This window comes from Jaculus jaculus, chromosome 4 (genome assembly GCF_020740685.1).
Source record: "Jaculus jaculus isolate mJacJac1 chromosome 4, mJacJac1.mat.Y.cur, whole genome shotgun sequence".
Lineage (NCBI taxonomy): Eukaryota > Metazoa > Chordata > Mammalia > Rodentia > Dipodidae > Jaculus > Jaculus jaculus.
This window is the reverse complement of record NC_059105.1, coordinates 811,506-832,419: the sequence shown is the minus strand read 5'-3', so window position 1 is coordinate 832,419 and position 20,914 is coordinate 811,506. Positions and strand designations below refer to the sequence as shown.

Sequence of the window (20,914 nt, the reverse complement as noted above, 5' to 3'; positions counted from 1 at the left end):
ATTCATTCAGGTGTGCATGTGAACTGAAATATGTGTATGGTGTGTGTATGTGTGTGTGTGTAGTCTCAGTGTGGTACAGCATGCATATGCAGGTCAGAGGAAAAGTTTAGGTGTTGGTCCTTACCTTGTTAGAGGCAAGGCCTCTCACTGGTTATCACTGTGAATGCCAGGCTAGATGGTTGGTGAGGTTTGAGCTTTTTGGGCCTTTTCTCCTATCTCTGCTCTTCCTCCACACCCTAGGTGCACTGGGATTACAGATACTAGTGCTACAACATCTGGCTGTTTATGGGTTCTGGGGATCTGAATTCAAGTACTCACTTGAGAGGCAAGTATTATACCCACTGAGCCATGAGATTCTGTTAGAGGTTTTATGCAAATATCCAGTCATGAAAGCTTCTCATTACCAGGTCTTTCTGGATAGACAGAATCCGGCTCCGGGCAGCTTCACAGTTGGCTCGCTTGCCTGTGATAACAATGGTTTCAGAGTTGCTGTTCTCTGCAGGAAGGTCAATCTTGGTGTTGCTTTCTTCACGAATCTATAGGGAGGGAGATGAAGATGAGTATTCTTCCCATAGGAGACACACTGAAGTACATAGCTAAAGGAAGGGTCAGTCCCGCCTTTCAGTCTACAAGGGGTCAGTATAAAATTGTAGAGTTGGCCAAGAGCAGCTAAGTAAGACCCAGGGAATAAGCTGGTCACCTTCTTTATGTTTGCGCCTCCTTTCCCAATGATGTTCTTGTGAAACTGTTTGAAGATTGGGACAGAAATTGAATAGCTATTTTCCACCTTAAAGACAAGAAGATGGGACAATTAACAAAAATTTATGTAAGACAGTGAGGTCTTCCTTTTATCCCTTCAAAGTAGCATGAACTTGACAGTACACCACTGGCAAACAAAAGACTCAGCCTACCAAAATTTCTCCCCACCTACTTGACAAGTGAAACAAGTTGCCCATCATTTAATTAACTCGACGTGTAAATTTATATAAAGCAGCTTTGTAAAAGACAACATACAACAAAACCTACAGCTCCACAGTCTATAGGGAACAAGGTCTGGCCACACATCAGTATTAGAACTGGCTGAGGACAATACTCAGAATCCATGTCTATGTGCAGAGACCCCAGTTCTCCCAGGAGCCTATCATTCTATGGCAACAGTTTATAGTTCACAGTTCTGAGAGTCCCTTACCATAACCTCTGCTAAGTCAGGCATCAACGACCAACATCAGCCTGTATGTATCTCTCTCTCAATCCCTACTTAATATCGTCCAGTTTTCTTCTTATTCTTTTTTTTTTTTTTTTTCCAGGCAGGGTCTTACCCTAGCCCAGGCTGATCTGGAACTCACTCTGTAGTCCCAGGTTGGCCTCAAACTCATAGTGATCTTCCTACCTCTGCCTCTCAAGTGCTGGGATTAAAGGTGTGTGCCACAATGCCTGGCTTACGACTGGCTCTTTTACTTTTTATATTAATTTTTTTTTGAGATAGGATTTTACTCTAGTCCAGGCTGACCTGGAATTCACTATGTAGTCTCAGGGTGGCCTTGAACTCACTGTGATCCCCCTACCTCTGCCTCCCGAGTGCTGGGACTAAACATGTGTGCCACCACGCTGTGCTTATTTTTACTTTTTGAGGTAAGGTCTCACTCTAGCCCAGGCTAACCTGAAATACACTATGCAGTCTCAGGTTGACCTCAAATTCAGAGTAATCTTCTTATCTCTGCCTCTCTAGCGCTGGGATTAAAGGTTTGTGCCACCACTCCTGGAGCTTTCTTTATTTATGACAGAAAGAGAAAGAGAGAGAGAGAGAGAGAGAGAGAGAGAGAGAGAGAGAGAGAGAGAGAGAGAAAGGAAAGAGGCAGATAGAGAGAGAACGGGCGTGCCAGGCTTTCTAACCACTGTAAAACTCCAGATGCATGTAATTTCTTGTACATCTGGCTTACATGGGTCCTGGGAAATCAAATCTAGGCCCTAAGCCATCTCTCCAACCCTTATTTATTTTTAAAAGGTCTTTCCTCACACTTTATTTTTATTGGACAGTATCATCATCATCATCATCTTTTTTTTGTTTGTTTTTTTGAGGTAGGGTCTCACTCTAGCTCAGGTTGAGCTGGAATTCACTATATAGTCTCAGGATGGCCTTGAACTCACAGCAATCCTCTGCTGGGATTAAAGATGTGCACCACCACACCTGGATTCTTTTTTTTTTTTTAAATGAGAGAGAAAATTGGTGCTGGAGGGCCTCCAGCTGCTGCAATAGAACCCCATACGTGTGCACTACCTTGTGCACATGTGCGCCTTGCACGTCTGGCTTACATGGGATCTGGGGAGTCAAACATGGGTCCTTAGGCTTTGTAGGCAATCACCATAACAGTTAAGCCATCTCTCGAAAACAGTTTCTTATTATGTGGTCCAAGCTAGCCTTGAATTCATGATCTTCCTTCCTCTGCTTCCACCTCCACCTCCTGAGTGCTAGGATTACAGAATGGCAGATACCATGCTTGCCTTCCCAGTTCAGTTTTAAGTCAGCAAATAACTACTCTCACCAGATAGGGCAGGATCTCTGAGTAGCTCAAGAAATCCTTAAGAGGGCATGAAGACTGGGGAGATGGCTCACTGGTTAAAGGCACTTGCTTGCAAAGCCTTCTAGCTGGGATTCAATTCCCCAATATCCACATAAAACCAGACACAAAAAGTGGCACATGTGACTGGAGTTCTGTTGCAATGGTAAGAGGCCTTGACACCCCTCCCATACATGCATGCACATACAAATTTTTAATAATTTTTTTAAAAACTGCATGGAAAAAATAACTTCCCACTTAAATCCCGCAACACCCACAATTTCACAATTATGGACAGCCTAACAAAGTACTGGGAGAGGCGGCACCACCACTTTGCTGTGACCCGAGGTGGAAGATTACCCAAGGCAGGGTTCCTACAGGCAGTTAGGAGCTCTTGTGGGACCCCCCTCCCCACAACATTACAGGAGGTACAGAGTCCCCTACCAGATCTGCCACCATCTTCTGCATGTATTTGGTGCATTTTTCCACCTCATTCTTGGGCCCTCTGAGTTGGACAATATCACTTTTTTGTGCTGGATCTGGAAAGTTGATGATAACCTAGAACAAATCATCAGGAGACTGAGTCTGCTTATTAGGACTAGGTTCTAAAGCAGTCAATGCTCCCTAAATGTAAATTAGGTCTCTCCTACAGGCTGAAGAATGCTTTTGGTGTTGAAAGATGCAGCTCAGTGGCAAAGCACCTGCTTAGTGTGCACAGTCCTAGAGGTTCGATCCGTAGCACCCCCCTCCCCCAACAATGTGCTTAGGAAACCTTTACCTCTGGAAACTTGTCACGAATTTCACGGATCCGTTCACCTTTCTGCCCAATGATTGTGCGATGAAATCTTTGCTCAATGATTAGATCCTTGGTACGCTCATTTTCCTAAAATATAATTAAAGTACAGGATGCCATTCATCACAAACTCCCCATCACTAGGCAGCACCAGGAGCCTGGGGACCACTATAGCTGCATAGCCAGCAGCATGTTGAGGTGGTGTCCAGGTAGCTTTCTGCAGCAACCCCTGGGAACAACAGGCCATGAGGAGTTAAACTTGCTACATCATACAATCACCTGTTTCTCCATCACACGAATGGTACATTCAGCACTAATCACTAAAGCTACACAGAAGCCTTCTATTTCCACCAGAAACTAAGGGGAGCCCAGCTCTCTGCAGGGAGCTGCCTCCTGAGGCTTGAGCCACATTTTCCATACAGATAACTGATAAGGGATGGCTCAAGCACAGGACACTGAACCCTCATGGGTCTGAGTATCTTCTGCAGGCTCCCCAAAATGAAAAAATTAGCACAGGCAGAGCTGGAATCCAGGAAGAATACCATCAACCTATCAAATGTTGTAAGGGTTTTGGTGGGTCAGATTGGTATCTGATGACAGCAGACATTTTTGTATAGATGAAGAAACTCCAGGACAAGTTATGTAAAACAAAAGGCTCAGAATGAGAAGAGGGGATCCGGGACTGGACATTGAGCTCAGGTATGGCCAGAGGGCAGCAGGAGGCTGGACATGATGCACCCTGGACTTCAGTTGAGGAACGTAAAATCACTAACCATGGGGACTGGGAAAGAGATCATGAACAGGGACTGTCAGTTAGGAGGTCATTATTGCACCCTATTTTAACTTTTTTTTTTTTGATTCATAAAGGCACTCAAGTGACTTTCATGGGGGCAAGCTGAGAATCACTGCACATAGCTGCTGTGTTTGTTGTGTAGGAGAGGGATTGTGACTCAGCTAAAGATGAGCCTCATACCAGCTATCCCAGAGGAACAGAGTACTTTTGTATAGCGGTGGAAAGTGTCCTATTCCAAGCCTCTAGGTAGGGAGACCACAGTGATTCTCAAGTCTGGCCACAAAGGAGAGTCACCTGGGATCCTTTGAAAGTCTAGGAATTGTTATTACATTTGGGGGATTGGCAGCGAGACACATGGAACCCCAGGGTGCCTCTGTACTTCTCTAGCACTCAGGGATCAAGGGAGACAAGACATGCTTGTGATGTGGATGGATAAAAGAAATGCAAGTCAACCCAATGTAAGATTTTGTGACTTCTACTCTTTAATAATAACACATATCCCAAGCAACGTTTTTTCTTAAGCTGTAGCTAACAGCCTTTCTGGTGCAACATGGGTGGGCTTACCATGCGAGAGGCAAGCTCCAGCAGCTCTCGTTTGGCTTGCTGCACGCCTTGTGGGTCCCCCTCAATGCGGATCAGGTTGCTCTTCTCACTGTCAGGAGGGATGCGCACAGACACCTTATACTGGTCTTTGATTCTGTTGACTGAGGACAAAAAGGAAGCACATTTCTGTTTAATTCAGTGTGTATTTGAGAGCATAAGCATGTTTTTATGTGTGTGGATGCAGGCACAGGAAGTCAGATGCTGATCTCAGGTGTCTTTCTCAACCACCTTATTTCTTAGAGCCAGTCTCTCGCTGACCTAGAGCTACTGATTTGGCTAGATTAGCTGGCCAGCAACTCTTAGGGTTTCTCCTGCTCTGCTATCACAGTGCTGGAACTACAGGTACATGCCACCATGCTTGGCATTTACATGGGTCATGGGGAATACCATGTCAGATCCTCATGTTTGTAACGCAAGGATTTTTACTCACTGAGCCATCTCCTCAGCCTCAAGAAACGCATACCGAACAGTCATATGACAGTCCACCAATGACTGATAACCAGGAGGGACAAGCCTAACATATGGTTATCACTCACATTAATCAAAAACCAGAAATAGTCTCCAAAACAAAAATATGCACTAACATAAGAACTGAGTATGTTTTCAACCAAACTGCAAGGTTTTTAGAGCTTCACATGACTCATGGCTGAGACCAACCAGTATGGCTAAGGGCTTTGAAATATTTAAAAGACACCAGGTGTTACTAATATGCAAGCAAGTTTGAGAACTACACTCAGGTAAAAAATTACATGTGTTAATTCAAGACAACAATTACCCATGGACCCTTTAAAAAAGTGTGCTGGTAGCCAAGTATGGCGGCACATGCCTTTAATCCCAGCACTTGGGAGGCAGAGGTAGGAGGACTGTGGAGAGTTCGAGGCCACCCTGAAACTACATAGTGAATTCTAGGTCAGCCTAGGCTAGACCAAGACCCTGCCCCCTCACCCGCACACAAAGTGTGTTGGTGGGCTGGGGAAATGGCTTAGTGGTTAAGGAATTTGTCTGCGAAGCCTAAGGACCCCAGTTTGATTCCCAGGACCCACGTAAGCCAGATGCATAAGGGGGCATATGTGTAGAGTTCGTTTGCAGTGGCTGGAGGCCCTAGTGTGCCCATTCTCTCTCTCTCTGTCTCTTCCCACCCCCTTCTCTCAAATAAATAAATAAATAAATAATTAAATAATTAAAATAAAGGCACGAGCCACCATTCCTGCCTTAAAAAAAAAAAAGTGTGTTGGTGACCATGCTGCTATTTAGACTCCAATGTCAGCTTTGACCCAAACTGATCACATATCTTTGAAAACACACAATGCTGTATTTTTTATTTGTTTGTTTTGTGTTGTTTTTTCAACGTAGGGTCTCACTCTAGCTCAGGCTGACCTGGAATTCACTATGTAGTCTCAGGATGGCCTCAAACTCACGGTGATCCTCCTACCTCTGCCTCCCCAGTGCTGGGATTAAAGATGTGCACCACCATGCCCGGCTAGGGCTGTAAATCTTGCTTCTGCCATCTTTTCTGGACAGAACACAGTACTCCTACAAAGGACATAGATCCCTACCCCCAGATGATGTATGACACATGCACTGTCTACTGTACAGTATAAAAAACAGAGCTCTTTAAAGCTGGAGGGTAAAAAGGGAAGGGGGGCCAGATAAAAACAGATTTAGATTATGGAAGAAACTGAGGGTTAGAAACTGAATAAGAAAACGGAACTCGTAGATCTTTGACCATGCTAAGTTAAGAGGTTCTGGGATTCATAGACAGTAGAAACTAGTATCAGAACTGAACTTCTGCGCTTCCTCATATCTATTATATAAATGTTAGAGTTAATCAAAACAAAAAGCAAAATCATAAAATGCAAGTTTATCATGCATGCAAAAATAGATACTGCTGAGCATGGCGGGGCACACCTTTAATCCCAGCACTCAGGAGGCAGAGGTAGGAGGGTCACCATGAGTTTGAGGCCACCCTGAGACTACATAGTGAATTCCAGATTGGCCTGGGCTAGAGTGAAACCCTACCTTGGGGGGGGGGGGAGGGAAGGCACTGACTGAAGTCACTTGGCTGGGGAAAATCATCACTATCATGAAAATGTATGCAAGATCAACCACTCACACGCCACTATAGAGCAGACAGGCTTGTATTTACTTGTAATACTTGTAACAAAAACAGGCTATAATAGGATACCCTGTTGGTTGAACGCTGTCCACTCAAGGGCAAAACCCATAGAGTGGAGTTGTTTCTACAATATACAAAGATGGGATGAGTGGGAAGGAGGTTTATAAAAGTATTCTTAGAGTCAGGAATGATAGAGTACAGCTGTAATCCCAGCGCTCAGGAGGTTGATCATGTAGCCTAGGCTACAAAGCAAGACCCTATTTTGGAGTGAGGGAATTCTTGGTCTAGCATGTACAAGGTCTTGGGTCCAACTCCCAGCATTCGCTCAACTACTCAATCTTTAAAACATTTCTGAAGTCATGGCATTCTCATGCACCCTACAATCAACATGCTGAGCCTGGGAAGCCGTGTCTCTGCTTCTGAACACCATCCTTCCAAGTTGATGGGACTTGTGCGTAAGTCTGGAGGAGATTCCTATAACTACAGACACTGGGAGGCTCAGCTCAGCAGGTCTGGCTGAAAAGTGAAAGATGTGACTGTTAGGTATACCTTCAATATAACTGTGGGTCATCAGGGAATGCTGATGAGTGATTTCTGAATGACAGGCACATGTGGTTGGGGGAGAGGAAAGTGGTCAGTTTGTACATGTGCTGGGGCTGCTTAATCAGAAGCTCCTAGGACAGTGGCACCTTATGTAGCTGAAGTGCCACTGGGTCCCAGCATTCCAGAAGTGTGAGTTTCAGGCTGGCCTTTTCAGGGTGCTCTGAAGGTACCAAGGCCCCACCACTACCCTACAGCCTCACTCACTGTTAGCTCCACTCTTCCCAATGAGGTGCCTGTGGAACTTGTGGTCAATGTTGATCTCCACATAGTCCATTCGGTTAATCTGTAGGGTGGGGGCGGGGGAGAGCACAATCAGCAGATGAGCACTTAGGATGCCTTGTTTTTTGGACACTGAGCCACATTGCAAATCCAGAAGATATCAATTTTTGCTCTTTAACAACCTAACTCTTGCTTTTTCTACCTCAACAATGAGGAATTCTTGCAAGATCGTCCTTCTTTGTACCCTAGAAGGTCCTGTTTTCAAAATAAAGTTTCTTCTACCCAGAAACTCCCCTTGGACCTCAGCCAGCTTCCTGCTATTTCAGAAACTATTAATTACTCAAGCAAGACCACCTTTGTGTTCGTGAGACTTGCTGGCAAGATTCCTGCCCATCCCCACCTCACAAGAGTCTCCCTTGTAGGCAGCACATGGACTTCTTGGAGGGGCACTTACCAGATCTTTGACTATGCCTTCAATCTGTTCCTGAGCCACATTCACATCCTCTGTGGGACCCTCCAGGATGATCTTGTCCTCACCTTCTGTGAACTCAATGTGAACCTACCAGGCCAAAGTGAGGGAAGGAATGGCGAAGGCCAAGTTGCACAGCTGTAGCAAGTGACCCCAGCCCTCAATGAGGTGGTATCATTTGTCCCGTGAAGTACTCTGTCTCCTGAAGGACTCAAGTAAATATGGGCAGCAAGGGTTATATCTATCAAACACCATAAAGAGCTGAAAGGATGAAAGTAAGGGTTCAAGGAGTGCACTAGTTATTATGGTCCAACATACGTTTCTTTTTTCTGAGAACAGGAACTATAAAGCCCTTCATGTTGTGCTTGCCCTTTAAGTACAAAGCATCACCACTGTTCATGTGCTTATGTACTTCTGGAAGGCAGTTTCCTCTATGGTTGTATACAGAGTAAGAAAGGTGCTGGGTGTAGTGTCACATGCCTTTATTTTTTTGTTCATTTTTATTTATTTATTTGAGAGTGACAGACATAGAGAGAAAGACAGACAGAGGGAGAGAGAGAGAATGGGCGCGCCAGGGCTTCCAGCCACTGCAAATGAACTCCAGATGCGTGCGCCCCCTTGTGCATCTGGCTAACGTGGGACCTGGGGAACCGAGCCTCAAACCGGGGTCCTTAGGCTTCACAGGCAAGCGCTTAACCGCTAAGCCATCTCTCCAGCCCTGTCACATGCCTTTAATCCCAATACTTGTGAGGTAGAGGTTGGTGGATCACTATGCATTTGAGACCAGCCTGAGACTACATAGTAAATTCTAGGTCAGCCTGGGGCTAGAGCAAGACCCTACCTTGTAAAACAAAACAAAAACAACCAATCAAACTATAACAACAACAACAACAAAACAAAAAGTAAAGAGACATGGCAGGAACATATTTTTAAAACAAATGATGCTGCCAAAAGTGGTATACTTTCAAAGGCCAGGCCAATGCCCTGTCTGGTTTGTGGCATACAAAGTAAAAATGATCAGAAAGGGAGAATAGTTTGCTTGCATCTGGATGAACCAGGAGCCTGAAGCTAGGAAAGGTGAAATGATAAATAAACCAGATGATATTAATCTCAACAGACTAGGAAAATGGGTGACAGTGGGTTCTGTGTTGCTTTTCTCTTGTCAGAGTTCACTGAGCTCCAGTGTTTTGATACAGACAGCAATGACGAGTGAGAAGGTCTAGTTAAGTCTACACTTAAGCCTGCTCTTTAAATTACTTTGAGGGCTGGAGAGATGGCTTAGCGGTTAAGCGCTTGCCTGTGAAGCCTAAGGACCCCGGTTCGAGGCTCGGTTCCCCAGGTCCCACGTTAGCCAGATGCACAAGGGGGCGCACGCGTCTGGAGTTCATTTGCAGAGGCTGGAAGCCCTGGCGCGCCCATTCTCTCTCTCTGCCTCTATCTGTCTTTCTCTCTGTGTCTGTCGCTCTCAAATAAATAAATAAAAAATAAACAAAAAAATATTTAAAAAAAAAATTACTTTGAAGTCACTGTACTGTAAGTATTATGTATCGTGACATTTTAAAAAAAGTTTATCACTTTTGGGCGTGGCAGCTCATGCCTTTAATCCCAGCACTTGGGAGGCAGAGGTAGGAGGATTGCTTTGAGTTCAAGGCCACCCTGAGATGACAGAGTGAAGTCCAGGTCAGCCTGGGCTAGAGTAAGACCTTACCTTGAAAAACAAAAAAACAAAACAAACAATATATATAATATATATATATATATAAAGTGATATATATATATATATGATATATATATATATATATATATATATATATATATCACTTTAAAACATTTTATTTATGGGGTGGTGGGAGGAGGCAGAGAATGGGTACACCAGGACCTCCAGCTGCTGCAAACCAACTCCAGATGCATGTGCCACCTTGTGCATATTGCTTACATGGGCCACAGGAAAATCAAACCTGGGTCCTTTGGCTTACAGGCAAACACCTTAACCGCTAAGCCATCTCTCCCACCCTAACTTGACATCTTTGAAACCTAGTAATATACATCCTCTCTGATAAAAAAGAACAAGGAATGATGCATATAGCTAAAAGTATTCATTCTGTTCTCTCATAGTTAGCTACGTAAGCTGGCTGTGTCACGAGACAACTGAAGCATGGTAATGTTTCAGTCTGCAAAGGCATACAACAGGATAGCCAGCAAAAACAAAGCAATGACAAGACAAATTCAATGTAACAGACTTAAAATATTTCCTTACCTTTGGCATCTGCTGAGTGATTTTGGCCAAGTTCTGCCCTTTCTTACCAATGATAAAACGGTGAAGCCAGGAAGGGGCAGAGACAGAGGAGACCGTAAAACTATTGGCCTGGAAAAACAGGAAAAAGATTTGTGGTTTTGTAGAACTCAAGTTTAAATTGAAACAAAAACCAAATTGCTAGTTTAAAAGTTAGAGGTGATACTCCTAGGCATGGTGGCTCATGCCTTTAATCCCAGCACTTGGGAGGCAGAGGTAGGAGGATCACATTGAGTTCGAGGTCAGCCAGAGATTATATAGTGAATTCCAGGGCAGCTTGGGCGAGACAGAGATCCTACCTCAAGAAGCAAAAACAAACAAAAAAGTTAGAGGTGAGTGTTTTTCCAACATTTAAATGTTTCCAGGTCCCCTGGATAGAATCAGGAGCTAGACCACAAAAGGACCCCCAAGAATTAAAACAAAGTTCATTTTACTCTAGGAGCTACCTTGGCATAGACTTCAGTCAACGCCTGTCCCAATTTTTCAGGTTCTCCTCGTAGTATCACAGTCTCAGAGATGCTGTCTGAGGGCGGGATCTCAACAGAAACTCCAGTTCTTTCCAGGATCTCCTGCAATGAATTACCCTTTGGCCCGATGACATACTTGTGCTGAGATTTCTTCACCTCCACTGCAATGGTTGTAGTCTTCTTTTTCTAATTAAGAGCATAATAAAGGCAATCAGCAGGGAAGGTCTGGGAGACTGGCAGTGGGGACAGAGTGTCACTGCCAAGAGAGTTAAGAAGTAAGCCATAGGGGACACAGATACTGCCTCCAAAAAAACTCTACTTCTTAAGGACTGGACTTCCCCTGAAACTGGTCACTAGGTTGATGTTATCAATTGAAAACACCAATTGCCTCCCCCTTTCATTCTTACTTATTTTTTTGGTGGTGCTGGGAATTAAACCCAGGGTCTTGTGTATGCTAGACAACCTCTTTTATCACAGTGCTATATCACAAGCCTACTTTCCCAAAAATCAAGGAACAAGTTTCAGACCTCAAAGCTGGCCAAAGCTAACAGCTCTAAGTAGTATGTGTCAATGCTATGACAGCAACCTACTCACGGGGCTACAGGCTGTAGACAGGGGACACACATACAGAAACAAACAAACAAACAAACAAACAAACAAAAAACAAAAACCAGGGCCACCACCCTACAAAGCATCTCTCTGCATCCCAGAGCCCACAAGGGAAATGTGGGCAGTGACCCCCTAACTATAGACATTTAAGTGGAGAAAGATCAAATTTGATGCCCAACAGCAAAAGGATGAGGGATGGAGCACAGCCTTAACCAAATCTACAGACCTAAGCCCCACTGACTGCTCTTGCCCAAAGGTTCTGCCTTCTCTACACGGTACCTTTTCCTCATAAATCTTCTTGATGCGAGCCACAGCTTGAGCCAGCTGCTCCTTCTCTCCAGTGAAGACAATTTCTGTCCGGTTGACGCTGGGTGGGGGGATGTTGATGCGTGTCCCTGTCTCCTGCATGATCTCACCCACAAGTCTATTGTAGGGGCCAGCAATGAAGGGGTGGAAGGCTTTCTCCACTTCTAGCCTCTCCACAGCACGCTTGTCCTGGAAAGGGGAGGATGGACTGGTCAAAACATCCTGGACCAATAGGCATGGTGGCATATACCTTTTATTCCAGCACTTGAGAGGTACTGGTAGGAGAATCACTGTGAATTCAAGGCCAGCCTAGAATGTCAGAGTTCCAGGTCAGCCTTGGTTAGAGTGAGATCCTATCTCAGGAGAAAAACAAATACACACAAACAAACCTAACCACCCTGGAGCATAGAGGACCTTTCAAGGTTGCCATTGAGGTCCCTGTACACTGCGCCATGGGTTCACTTTGGAAGCGGCAGTCTGCAAGGGAGCAGGGCCTGTGCTAGGCAGGCAGCAAGAGTATACAGGCTGCTCAGGTGACTTACCTGCTCGGCAGAGATGAGAAGGACCTCGTGACGAGCTTTCTCAATGCCTTCTTTGGTACCAGTGATCTTGATCTGATTGCTTGGGTCATCTGGGCGTGGGATTTGGATTTTTGTTGCAGTTTTTAGCTCTAAGTCTTGCAGTTTTTCTCCGTTTTTACCAATAACAAAGCGATGGTGTTCTTTAGGAATGGCAACAGTTGCTGAGGCCTATAGTAGGAAGAGAACCGAAGACAACAAAAAATATGTGCAGTTCTGAAAAGGCATCTCTTCCATAATATTCTAACTAGAATTCCCAATCATCTTACCCTATCTGTTTTAACTATGCAAGCTGAACACTGTGCCATGCCCATAGGGAGACAACCCTGGCCCCCAGCCAGGGCCACTTTAAGTGGACCTGCACTATTGCTTACCTCTCTATGATAGTAGAGGTAGGTAGGAGAAAATAAATTGCACAGCCAGAAACACTAGAGAAACTATTGCTTCATTAAATTCTTTATAACAAGAAGAAAATAGTTAAAACTCTAGAAATCAGCAGAATTCACTTAAACAGCAGCCAGTTAGAAAGGTGAAATGGCTAGAGTATAGTTCAAGGGTTTTCAAAGCATGTGGAGAGGAAGAGGGCACATTATACATTAGAATTTACAAACTATAAAAGAAGTCATATATATACACACACACATGTATATATTAAGATGTCAATCTTTAAAAAATTATTGCAGTTGACTATGAAATTGATTGGAATTGGCATAAGATTAATACATGGCAAAGGGAGTAATATCATTACTAGATAGTAGAACACAAATCCATTACCAGTGAAGAGGTAAGGCATTAACACAAAGAGAAACTAGCCAATAAGCCAAGACTGAAAACTGAGAAACAGCTTGAGGTTACTGTGCATACTCAGGACATAATGACAAAGCCAGTCCAGTCACAGGGAAGGAGTGCCTTCTAGAAACAGTGCTGATGCCATCCATATAGGATGAGGTGAACCTGAACCCACACCTCACCCAAATAATCAGGAACCAAAATGTTAAATCACCCTCACAAATGCAGGAAGGAAATATGGATAAACTTCCTCTGACTTGGAAGTGAAGACAACTTTCCTAACAATGGCTCAGAATGGGACTATAAAGATAAAGTATTCATATAGTAAAACACATCAAGATCAGAACATGAATGATAAATGGAAGAAGTTATTTGTAATTTTCATGACTGATGAGGTTTTAGAAGCCCTAATACAGTATGAACTCCTATAAACTGAGCAAGGTGAGCAACTTGACAGAACATTTCATACACACACAAAAAAACCTACCTGAAAGTTCAAAAAAAGTATATTCAACTACTTCTTAGACTGGTAAAAATCCAAATCTTAAAGTAAGCCTGGCTCTTAATCATTGCAGACTGCAATGCAAAACACTCAACTTCTAAAACAGGGTAAAATTCTATGTGCTGTCACCCTTTTACATAGCCATCTCACTTTCAAGAACCTATCCCAGACCCAAAAGGCACCATAGTGTTGAGATGTGACGAGGAATGTTCAGCACTGAAATACCTCGATCACACCTTCCAAGGATCATGGTCCACTGCGGAAGAGGTGACGAAAAGAATGTAAGAGCCGAAGGAAGGGTAGGACTACTTAAAATGTAATCGACCAGACAAGCAATTGGCCTTGATATCCATGACCTCACAGTCCTAGCACTATCTTTACAAGACCCTCATAATAGGAGGAAAAGATAATGACATCAAAATATAAGACTAATGGAGAGAGGGAGGGGATATGATGGAGTGTGGATTTGTAAAGGGAAAAAATGGGAGAGGGAAGGAAATCATAGTTTATTGTCTATTAAAAGTATGGAAGCTGTCAATAAAAAGGAAAAAAAAAAACAAAACTGGGCATGGTGGTGCATGCCTTTAATCCCAGCACTCGGGAGGAAGAGGTAGGAGGATTGCCGTGAGTTCAAGGCCACCTTGAGACTACAGAGTTAATTTCAGGAGAGCCTGAACTAGAGTGAAACCCTACTCTGGAAAAAAAACAAAAAACAAAAAACAACTATCCCCAAGGTAGAAAATACCCTACAAATGACTTTTTTGTGACTTAATTTATAACAATAAGAATCTAGAAAAGACTTCCAGTTAAGATGGCTGCGTAGGTACCACGCCAAAGCAGCCAAGGGGGAAATAAGACCAAAAACACTCAGCAAAATATACAAAATACACATCTTTACTAAAAAGTGAGGTGTATAGGAAACTGAAGCGGCAGCGGAGAAGTAGAAGAGATCCAGAGCATCCAGAGCCCACACAGGCTGGCAAAAGCGGCCCCGGCAGCTCCGCCAACCACAGCACTGGCGGCGCACCAGAAAGCTGCCAAGCTCGGCTCCAGCCGCAGGAAAAGACAGGCGTGGGGATTTTCCCCTCACACCGGCGCTCTCCACAACTCAGGAAATGTGAAGGGAGAGCGGCAGTGAGCAACGGAAGAGCAGACCATGAGGTAGAAGAACACGTGGAACAGCGAGAGAACCAGAGCAGCTGCAACTCCCTCCCCTCCCCCACCGCCTGAGCCCAGCTCTAGCGAACAGAGCAGCAGTCGCGGGATCCAGCCATGCCAACTTGAGAGTACAGCGGGACCCAAGCAGGAGCAGAGTCCTGCAGCAACATCAGAGGCTCTGGCACCAATAACAGTGGCCCCAGCAGCAGCAGACCCAGGAGCGGCAGCAGCGGCAAACCCAGCAGCAGCAGCTTCAGAGGCAGCAGCAGCAGTGGCTCCAGCAGTGGCAGCTATAGCAGCAGCCACCGCAGAGGCAGCAGCAGTGGCAGCTACAGCAGCAGCCACCGCAGAGGCAGCAGCAGTGGCAGCTACAGCAGCAGCCACCGCAGAGGCAGCAGCAGTGGCAGCTACAGCAGCAGCCACCGCAGAGGCAGCAGCAGTGGTGGGCCCAGCAGCAGCAGCAGCTTCAGCGACAGACCCAGCAGAGGCAGCTTTAGTAGCAGCAGTTCCAGCAGTGGGTGTGCTGATCTGCAGGGCCACAGTTGCCAGGCTCAGTTTGCCCCACAGGAAAAGCCAGTGCCCAGCTCCAGAAATCAGAACAGCAGCCCAACGACCCAGCCAGCAACTTGACTGAGATCAAACTCATCCAAGGTAACTGGGATTGCACCAGGGAAGGGTCTCACTTGGTCACAAGCTGACTTGGATCCCTCAACAGACTAGAAACCTTAACCCCTTTGTTGATCGAGGATCTGGTTGTTATAATGACTACTCTGGCACACATTCTTGGGGCTGTTTTTGATTGAATGGGTACAGTGTTTAGTTAAATGTGAGAATCTACCTGTATTTTATTCCACTCAGCCTACTTGAATACTTCCATAGCAGGGAAAGACAACCTCTAGGAGCACCTTTGTAGATACTCTGAGAGTCTTAAGAGACACACCTAACACCTTAAGCTCCTACCCTGAAAATATATAACATCAAATCAATTGATACAGCTAAGAATACCCAGCTAGCTAGAAAATCCAAGCATTAACTTAAGCCAAGATGCAAAAATATATACATTATAACACAAGAAACATTAAAAAGCAAGACAAAATAAATCCACCTAAAAGCATTAATGCATCAGAAATGACCTCCAGTGAGAACGAGTTAGAGGAAATGCCTGAGAAAGATTTCAAAAGAATGATTGTAAATATGTTCAAAGAAATCAGAGAACAAATCAAAGGAGTCAAAGAGGAACTCAAAGACGAAATCAAAAGAATCAAAGAAGACGCAGGACACCAATTTCCTGAAATAAAGAAGGCAATACAAGACATAAATAAGGAAATAGAAATAATAAAGAAAAACCAGTCAGAATTACTAGCAATAAAGAACACAGTGAAATAAAAAACTCTGTAGGGCTGGAGAGATGGCTTAGCGGTTAAGCGCTTGCCTGTGAAGCCTAAGGACCCCGGTTCGAGGCTTGGTTCCCCAGGTCCCACGTTAGCCAGATGCACAAGGGGGTGCACGCGTCTGGAGTTCATTTGCAGTGGCTGGAGGCCCTAGCGTGCCCATTCTCTCTCTCTCCCTCTATCTAATTTTCTCTCTGTGTCTGTTGCTCTCAAATAAATAAATAAATAAAAAAATTGAAAAAAAAAAATAAAAAAAACTCTGTAGAAAACCTCACCAGTAGAATGGATGACTGAGAGGACAGAATATCTAAGCTAGAAGACCAGGTGGCAGATCTAATACAGTCCAACAAAGAGAAAGACAAACTTACAGAAAAGTATGAGTGGGAATTTCAAGATATTCGGGACACTATGAAAAGATCAAATATAAGAATTCAGGGCATAGTAGAAGGAGTATTCCACTCCAAAGGATTAGTAGGCGTCTTCAACAAAATCGTAGAAGAAAATTTCCCCCAAATAGGAAAAGAGGTGCCAATGCAGATACAGGAATCTTTTAGTATACCAGCCAGACAAAACCTGGAAAGAACCTCTCCTCGCCATATTATAATCAAACTTCCAAACACACAAACCAAAGAAAAAATATTGAAAGCAGTTACAGAGAAAATTCAAGTTACCTACAAAGGCAAGCTCATCAGGATTACAGCAGATTATTCAACACAAACTTTAAAAGCCAGAAGGGTGTGGAGTGATTTATTCCAAGTCCTGAAAGATAACAACTGTCAAGCAAGGTTACTTTATCCTGTAAAGCTATCCATTCAAATAGATGGAGAAATAAGGACATTCCATGACAAAAGCAAGCTAAAGAAGTATTTGAAGACAAAACCAGCTCTACAGAGAATACTTGAAAGAATCCTCCATGCTGAAGAAAAAGAAAAGCACACATATAAGGAACCGGGAAAAATAGCAAACAATACTCAAATACGAGTTAACACAAGAGAGCAAAGGTAAAACTGGTAGAACTACAAAAAAAAAAAAAAAAAAAAAAAAAAAAAAAAAAAAAAAAAAAAACAGCAAAAATGAATACACACCTTTCAATATTATCTCTTAATATCAACGGCCTCAATGCCCCAACCAAAAGGCATAGGTTTGCAGACTGGGTTAAAAAGCAGGATCCTTCAATTTGTTGCCTCCAAGAAACCCACCTTTCTACAAAGGATGGACACTATCTTAAGGTGAAAGGTTGGAAAACGGTGTCTCAAGCAAATGGACCTAGAAAACAAGCAGGGATTGCTATCCTAATATCTGACAAGGTAGCCTTCAGTCCAACATTAGTTAAGAAAGATAAGGAGGGCCACTTTATATTGATTAAAGGCACCTTCCAACAGGAGGACATTACAATCCTAAACATATATGCACCTAACATGGGGGCCCCCAAATGCATCAAATGCTACTAGCACTAAGGTCACAGAGAACACCAAACTCAGTGGTAGTGAGTGACTTCAACACCCCACTCTCATCAACTGACAGGTCATCCAGGGAAAGAATAAACAGAGAGGCATCTGGACTAAATGAGATCATAGAAGAAATGGACCTAGCAGATATCTACAGGACATTTCATCCAAATGCTACAGAATATACACTCTTTTTCAGCAGCACATGGAACATTCTCTAAAATAGACCATATATTAGGACACAAAGCAAATCTTAACAAATTCAGGAAAACTGAAATCGTTCCTTGCATTCTATCTGACCATAATGGAATTAAACTACAAATCAGTAGCAAGAAAGGCTTTAGAGTATACACAAAATCATGGAAACTAAACAATACCCTACTAAATGATGAATTGGTCAATGAAGAAATCAAGAAGGAAATCAAAAAATTTATAGAGTCAAACGATAATGAGAACACAGCATACCAAAATCTCTGGGACATAATGAAGGCAGTTCTAAGAGGTAAATTTATAGCCTTAAGTGCCTATATTAAGAAATTAGAAAGGTCACAAGTAAATGCCCTAATGCTTCACCTTAAAGCCTTGGAAAAAAAAGAAAAAGGCAAACCAAAAATCAGAAGACGGGAAGAAATAATAAAGATTAGGGCAGAAATTAATGAAATAGGGAAAAAAAAAAAAAACCAATCCAAAGAATTAATGAAAGAAAGAGTTGGTTCTTTGAAAGGATAAACAAGATTGATAAACCCTTAGCACATCTGACCAAAAGAAAGAGAGACGACACACAAATTAATAAAATCAAAGATGAAAAAGTTAGCATCACAACACATTCCAGAGAAATTAAAAAAAAAATCATAGGGACATACTATAAAAGCATATACTCCACAAAGTATGAAAATCTGAAAGAAACAGATGATTTCCTTGATTTATATGACCTACCTAAATTAAATCAAAATGAGATTAATCAGTTAAATGGACCTATAACAAACATGGAGATCCGAACAGTTATCAATAATCTCCCAACTAAAAAAAGCTCAGGCCCAGATGGATTCACTGCTGAATTTCACCAGACCTTTAAGGAAGAGCTAACACCATTGCTTCTTAAACTTTTCCAGGAAATAGAAAAAGAAGGAATTCTACCAAACTCCTTCTATGAGGCCAGCATCACCCTGATACAAAAACCTGGCAAAGATAGAACAAAAAAAGAAAATTACAGACCAATCTCCCTCATGAACATAAATGCAAAAATTCTCAACAAAATTTTGGCAAACAGAATACAAGTGCATATCAAAAAGATCATTCACCCAGACCAAGTAGGCTTTATCCCAGAGATGCAGGGATGGTTCAATATATGCAAATCTATAAATGTAATACATTGAAGGACGAAAATCACATGATCATCTCATTGGACGCAGCGAAAGTATTTGACAAAATCCAACATCCCTTCATGATAAAAGTCCTACAGAGACTGGGAATAGAAGGAACATATCTCAATATAATAAAAGCTATTTATGACAAGCCTACAGCCAACATATTACTAAATGGGGAAAAAACTGGAAGCTTTTCCACTAAAATCAGGAACAAGACAAGGGTGTCCACTGTCCCCACTTTTATTTAATATAGTTCTGGAAGTCTTAGCCATAGCAATAAGGAAAGAGACACACATAAAAGGGTTACAAATTGGAAAGGAAGAGATCAAGTTATCATTATTTGCAGATGACATGATTCTATACATAAAGGACCCTAAAAACTCTACTAGCAAACTGTTAGAGCTGATCAAAACGTACAGCCAAGTAGCAGGATACAAAATAAATACACAGAAATCAGTAGGTTTCATATATGCTAACAACAAACACACAGAGGATGAATTCAGAGAATCACTCCCATTCGCAACTGCATCAAAGAAAATAAAGTACCTTGAAATAAACCTAACCAAGGAAGTAAAGAATCTCTACAATGAGAACTTTAAAACACTCAAGCGAGAAATTGCAGAAGACACTAGAAAGTGGAGAAACATCCCTTGTTCCTGGATTGGAAGAATCAATATTGTGAAAATGGCAATCTTACCAAAAGCAACGTACACATTTAATGCAATCCCTATCAAAATTCCAAAAGCATTCTTCATGGAAATAGAAAAAACAATCCAAAAATTCATTTGGAATCACAAAAAACCTCGAATATCTAAAATAATACTGAGCAACAAAAATAAGGCTGGTGGCATCACCATATCTGATTTTAACCTATACTACAGAGCTATAGTAACAAAAACAACGAGGTATCGGCACAAAAACAGACATGTAGATCAGTGGAACAGAATAGAGGACCCAGATGTAAGCCCAAGTAGCTATAGCCACCTGATATTAGACAAAAATGCCAAAAATACTCATTGGAGAAAAGACAGCCTCTTCAGCAAATGATGTTGGGAAAACTGGATATATATCTGCAGAAGGATGAAAATAGATTCTTCTCTCTCGCCATGCACAAGCATTAAGTCCAAATGGATTAAAGACCTTAACATCAGACCTGAAACTCTGAAACTGCTAGAGGAAAAAGAAGGGGAAACTCTTCAACATATTGGTCTTGGCAAAGACTTTCTGAATACAACCCCAATTGCTCAGGCAATAAAACCACAGATTAATCACTGGGACCTCATGAAATTACAAAGATTTTGCACTGCAAAGGACACAGTGAAAAAAGCAAAGAGGCAACCTACAGAATGGGAAAAAAATCTTCCCCAGCTATATATCTGATAATAAGGAATCAAACAAGCCAATCAAAACATGGGCTATGGAGCTAAATAGAGCATTCTCAAAGGAAGAAATACGAATGGCATATAAGCATCTAAAAAAATGTTCTACGTCACTAGTCATCAGGGAAATGCAGATTAAAACTACAATGAGATTCCATCTCACTCCTGTCAGATTGGCCACCATCATGAAAACAAATGATCATAAATGTTGGCGGGGATGTGGATAAAGAGGAACCCTTCCACACTGTTGGTGGGAATGCAATCTGGTCCAGCCATTGTGGGAATCAGTGTGGAGGTTCCTAAAACAGCTAAAGATTGATCTACCATATGACCCAGCTATAGCACTCCTAGGCATATATCCTAAGGACTCATCTCATTTCCTTAGAAGTATGTGCTCAACCATGTTTATTGCTGCTCAATTTATAATAGCTGGGAAATGGAACCAGCCTAGATGTCCCTCAACTGATGAGTGG

At 42.8% G+C, this 20,914-nt stretch overlaps 1 protein-coding gene across 4 annotated transcripts in view; it reads right to left on the bottom strand.

Annotated features, from left to right (window-relative positions):
• LOC101608546 (high density lipoprotein binding protein) overlaps positions 1-20,914 on the bottom strand; it is a 95,880-nt gene that overhangs the window by 18,201 nt on the left and 56,765 nt on the right. For all 4 annotated transcript variants that reach the window (XM_004667815.2, XM_045148296.1, XM_045148295.1 and 1 more), the window contains exons 6-16: positions 12,372-12,578; positions 11,803-12,018; positions 10,894-11,100; positions 10,412-10,519; positions 8,140-8,244; positions 7,671-7,749; positions 4,709-4,848; positions 3,337-3,441; positions 3,003-3,116; positions 701-787; positions 405-536 (exon numbers count right to left, since the gene is read on the bottom strand). In XM_004667815.2, the coding sequence (XP_004667872.1) occupies positions 405-536; positions 701-787; positions 3,003-3,116; positions 3,337-3,441; positions 4,709-4,848; positions 7,671-7,749; positions 8,140-8,244; positions 10,412-10,519; positions 10,894-11,100; positions 11,803-12,018; positions 12,372-12,578 (1,500 nt within the window). The remainder of the gene's footprint in view (positions 1-404; positions 537-700; positions 788-3,002; positions 3,117-3,336; positions 3,442-4,708; positions 4,849-7,670; positions 7,750-8,139; positions 8,245-10,411; positions 10,520-10,893; positions 11,101-11,802; positions 12,019-12,371; positions 12,579-20,914) is intronic.